Source organism: Halyomorpha halys, unplaced genomic scaffold (assembly GCF_000696795.3).
Source record: "Halyomorpha halys isolate HHAL.00 unplaced genomic scaffold, Hhal_1.1 Scaffold316.1, whole genome shotgun sequence".
NCBI lineage: Eukaryota > Metazoa > Arthropoda > Insecta > Hemiptera > Pentatomidae > Halyomorpha > Halyomorpha halys.
This window is the reverse complement of record NW_027107962.1, coordinates 504,777-510,372: the sequence shown is the minus strand read 5'-3', so window position 1 is coordinate 510,372 and position 5,596 is coordinate 504,777. Positions and strand designations below refer to the sequence as shown.

Below are 5,596 nucleotides of genomic sequence, written 5' to 3'. Positions count from 1 at the left end.
ATAGGACCATCTTCCTAGAAGTGGTTTCTTGCCCCCCAGTGAGTCATAGGCTTGACACTTTCCAACTCCAGGTGACTCATGCTCTAGCGATGCCAAATATTTTTGTCTACAGGTATAGTATGGGATAGTGACATAAGTTTCTAAAGACCTCCATTCTATTTTAGGTATGTCATTTAGCAATTTTTAGACACCCTCATAAAAAATAATTGATAAAACTTCTAGATAAATAGTAGACATACTCATAGTTCTATACAGATCATCATGATCTTACAAGGCTTATTTCAGTATCTAATTAAAATCTTCACTCTGATATTAATGTAATTTAAAAATTTTTTTCAGATGACCTACATAACTTTTTAAATTGTGATTATACAAAGTACGATTGTGTAGTTGGTTATAAATTAAACAATATTTAGTACAAATTATCAATTTACATTGTTTTAAATAACTGTTATGATACCAATAATTTTTTAAGGACAAAAGACATTCCTTTATTAGTTTTTGTGGAAAAATCTTTATTATTGATACTATTATTTTATTTAATTCGGATAAATTTTGTACATAAAGCGGTGGTTCCACAGTGGAGTGAAAACTATCACAGCCACTTTGATCGTGTAACCTATTATTTGCTGTCATACTAGGTAGTTGGCAGCGCTCTAATGGACTACCTGCGCATGCACAACTTTCACTATCACCGTCCCTTTTAGTGGATATAAATATGTATGGAAAAAAAGTGCTTGGTAAACTTTGTTATTTTTAATCACATTTGTCTGAAACGTTCAAAAGAAAAAAATTCAAGAAGTACAATGTTGGATTTGTACTAGAAGAGTTGATATGTTCATACTATAATATCAGTTGTATTGCAAACTTTAATACTTGTGATTATTTTTAAACTTGAAATATAATTTTATAAACTTGTGTTAGTGTAATTCTTTGATAAAGTTCTTTAATTTTTAACGTATACTAGTGGTAACACTGAGTTACCATATGCATGTCTACTTACGCGCGTCTTTTCCGCCATGTTGTTTTTGTTCAGTGTTAGTGTGTCAGCAATTGTTTTGAATTTTTAGTGTATATTTTTGTTTGGTGTGTTAGATTATTTGATATTTATCATTAATGGTGGAGGAAACAAAGATGGAAACTAACCCCAGTGATGATGAGATGGATTTTATTAAACGTCCAGCTATAATGGTTCATAGTCCTGAAAGTTTATCAGGCGATGAGTCTAGACCAGTTACACCACCGATGGATCAGTCATTGAAATTAAACAAATCGCTTGGATTAATAATGTCACCACAAAGCCCACCTTATAGGAAAATAAGATCATTGAAACTTGTAGAAACACCGATTCCGTTTTTGAAGTCCAGACTAGATCAAGTATTAACTTCAACTCCTAATATGTCACCATGCGCTAATGAATCATTTAGAAGAGGCCTTAGAACTTCTTCACTTAGGCTACAAAGATCAAGGTTGTTACATTTTAATCAAAGTGATATCAAAGACAAACAATTTTCACCATCGATATATGTCAACCCATTTACTCCTAATTGTAGTCGAAGCAGCTGTGATTTTAAGTCCAAAAACCGCTCCAAAAGGTATCTTTGAAGTTAATAATACACTTATCATCATACTTATACAAATTTTATTCAATTGATTGTTAATGGTATGATTTGTTTTTGTAGAGGTCCTCAAAAGCATATTACTTTTGATTCTGATGAAAGTATGGAACATTACAGTCCCCTGGATGATTGTGAATCTCCTATTGAAATCAAGAAACCTAGGCTATCAGACTTTAATATTCCAAGATACCAGGAGGTGGATGTTTATTATATTTATTATCTTATCATTTAACTAATTTATTTTCTCACTTCCTGTAATATATTTCAATAATTATTGCTTTTGTTTTTTTAGGAATTTATTGAATTGGAAGTAATTGGTACAGGAGTTCATGGCCGAGTTGTAAAGTGTTTAAACCGTCTGAATGGTGTGGAATATGCTGTGAAAAGAGGATTAAAACCAATTATGAATGAGTAAGTGCTTAGTAATAATATTGGTGCTAAAATACACTTATGTTTGATTAGTGGAGTTGAAGTGTAGATAAATTGTGTATCTTATGGAAAGATATTAGTGATGTATTGTAATTTACGGGTCAATTACATTTTGTTTCAATATTTTTATTATGTAGTACTCAGTGGTATTTATTTTAATAAAACATTTTATACTACTATATCACATTAATTATGCCTAAAGTATAATATAGTGTAATACTGTTGGAATGTGATTCCCAAGTTGAAGGTTAGACTATTAGTCACATAAGTCACTGACCTTATATCTTGTTTCTTGGGTATAATTGAATTCTGCTTAGTTACAAAATTTATTTGAGTCATTATTTTGTTTAAAAGCTTTTATCAAAAATTATCATAGTTATTGATTTGTATATATCTAGTTTTATGTAAACAATTTTTTTCTGCTGATCAATTTCTTACATTAAATCTTGTTTTGTAAATCATTGCAAGTTTTTAAATTCTAATGATGGATATTTTAAGTTCTGACTTAAAACTTGGTTTAGAAATTTGAAATATTGTTTTACCATTTCCATTGTTTGGTGATATTCCTTATATTTCTTGATTCAATAAATTGTATTTTAATTACAATCATTTACATAATTTATTGTTCTAAAGGTGTGTGTAGTTCTACAACTTTCTTCGACAAACAATTTATTGCTGTTTTTTAAATTATGTTATTAATGTAATATAGCTCAATTTGCTTTTTTTAGATTACACGATATAATGGGACTTTGCATTTTCTTGATGGTATCACCATTGAATTATTTTTTGCTATTTTATGACTTCATAGAGTCTTAATGTTGGAGGCAATTAATTATTTTATGTTAAGTTTAACTGGTTCAATTTCTTATTTCTTCCTGAACTATCATGTCTTAAGCATTACTAACTTTTATTTGGAAATATATAATATATATAGAATAAGTAACCTATTCTGAACCAATTAAATATTTCCACCTTGTTAATAGAAACTAATTAAATTTAGCTGTGTAAACCTTATTTATGAGATTAGTTGGTTAGTTACATTAATGGGTCCTAATGAATTCTTCATCTTATGTTTGATAATTTTGGAAAAGCAATGTATATTTTCAGTTTTCAAAGCCTTGTAGTTAGTATTTTAAACAAGAGAGTTAGATCATGCCTGGAATTATGTACTGTCCTTTATATTAAGCATTATTTGATGTTTATATTTGTCTATTATTGTGTGTCTAACCTTTTGATTGAATCTTCCCTTCTAGGCGCATTGCTCATAATGAAATATATGCTCATGGAGTATTGGAACATCCGAATATTGTCCGTAATTATTCTAGCTGGACTGAAAATGATTATGTTTACATGCAGAATGAGTATTGCAATGGGGGTAGTCTTGAAGAGGCTATTGAGAGAGGTCCAATGGATGAGAGAAATCTCCGTAAAGTCCTAGAACATGTTGCTCAAGGTCTCAGGTAAATTATTTCTACTTATTATTTTATTAAGCTTTTGTTTTGTATTATTATGATTTATTTGGGTTATTTTCAGTCTTATTTTGTATGATGAAATATCATAATACTATTTAATGAACGATTGATACAAAATTTCCCAACTAATAAAAAAAATTTGTATATAGATCACAAACAAATTTTGTTGTTGTTTTAACATTCTTTGAAAATCAAGGGTGTCTAGATGTGGAAAAGTCTGGAAATTTTTTTTCTGAGAAAGTAAGAGAAACCGTGAAAAAGATGGGTAAATTATTTCAGTGGGAAAATAACCAAAAATTCAAATAATCAATATAATCTAGGCCCTATATATAGCTATTTTATTTCATTTAATAGTAATTAACACTAATAAAACAAATATGTATTCGATCAGAATCTATTTTGATTGGTTTAAAAGCCCCCCCCCCAAAAAAAAAAATATATATATTTTGTGCATACCCTATAAAAAAAATTGTAAAATAATATTTCTTTTTAGATATATAAATTATTACATTGTCATTTATTTATAATAAAAAATACAATGTTGAAAATATAATTAATTACTAACAAAATTTTTTTTTTTCCTCTTACATTCAATACCTAGTATTCCTGATACAGAGACTCCAAAATGAAAACTGACCTCATTATTCTCTGTTGAAAACATACACAGTTTGTGTCATATTGAAAGAAATATAAGTTTTCTACTACAATCATTACTCCACCTGTTCACATTGAAGTTGTTTTATTTGAGAGCTATATGGAGTGTTATCCTTTAGCAGGGAGAGAATCCCACTTTACATTCTTGAATGTTACTCCACATTGAATGGGTTAATTTGGGATATTTTGTTTTAAGTATTCAATTAAGAGTGTAATCTGTTTAATTTTAATTAATGAATGGAATATGGTCCGGGTGCGGTCAAAAAAACTCAAATAGTAAATGATTATACTATTTTTACTGAGCCAACGTTTCGCCCAACGTTGCAGGGCTTCTACAGGGCTAAAAAATAGTTACAAAAAAAGAAAAAATATAAGTGGAAAATAATAGGTGTATACAATGAAAAGTAAAATATAATAACAAAAATTAAAGGTTGTAAACATTAAATGAAACGGGTAATAGTAACAGATAGATAAGAGAAGAAATATTAAAGAAAGTACAAATTAAGAGATAAAAAAAGAAAAGAATAAAATCAAATGATGAGACAGAATTCATACCTGTTTTGACAGAAGTCAGTGGGGATGGCAGTTTAGCACGCCACAATAACGAAAATAATTTTAAAGTAATCATTGTAAAAAAAAATTATTTAAATTAGGTAAACAATAAATAGTAATATACATAATAGAGGGGGAGAAGAGATATTTACAAAATTAAAAAAAAACAAAGGAGAAATAAAGTATAAAATGATGGGATACAATATGTGTAAGTAAGTGATTAAGAAAGACAATATTCCAAATGAGTGGGGATACAGAGAAGTGTAAATTATAATAGAAAATTAATAATAAAGTAATTAATATAAGTACACTTAAGAAGGTAACACATGAATATAAATTAAAAGATAAGATACATGAATATAAATGAAACAGGAGGGATAGTAACTATAAAAATAATTAAATGAGTGGTGAGAATTTACAGAAACAAGAATAAAAGATATGACAAGAAAGTGGGCTTGTGTTACTCTTATGATATCCGTAATTCCTTCCACCTTGAAGAACTATTACAATCCTTCAGCATACCTGACAACTTTATCTTATCTTCCTTTGATGCCGAAAGCCTTTTTACTAACATTCCCATTGACAAAGCCCTTCATATCGTTGAGAAGAACTGGACTATAATTCAACCTCATACCACACTTAACCTCACCTCATTTCTTTCTGGTTTAGAACTTTGCTGTAATTCTGGTTACCTGACTTTTCACGATAAAGTTTACCACCAAATTAGCGGGCTTGCGATGGGGAACTGGCTTGCTCCAGATATCTCTAATATTGTTCTTAATGACCTCGACTATATAATACATATCTTCTCACAAGACATAATTTTCATAAAAAAGTACGTTGACGATCTCTTCCTTGTCCTCAATCCTG

General features: G+C 29.1%; 1 protein-coding gene across 1 annotated transcript in view; it reads left to right on the top strand.

Moving 5' to 3' along the window:
• Positions 1-829: 829 nt before the first annotated feature.
• LOC106681184 (wee1-like protein kinase) overlaps positions 830-5,596 on the top strand; it is a 13,042-nt gene continuing 8,275 nt past the window's right edge. The window contains exons 1-4 of the mRNA XM_014421376.3: positions 830-1,595; positions 1,683-1,815; positions 1,912-2,030; positions 3,302-3,508. Coding sequence (XP_014276862.1) covers positions 1,117-1,595; positions 1,683-1,815; positions 1,912-2,030; positions 3,302-3,508 — 938 coding nt within the window. The 5' untranslated portion in view covers positions 830-1,116. The remainder of the gene's footprint in view (positions 1,596-1,682; positions 1,816-1,911; positions 2,031-3,301; positions 3,509-5,596) is intronic.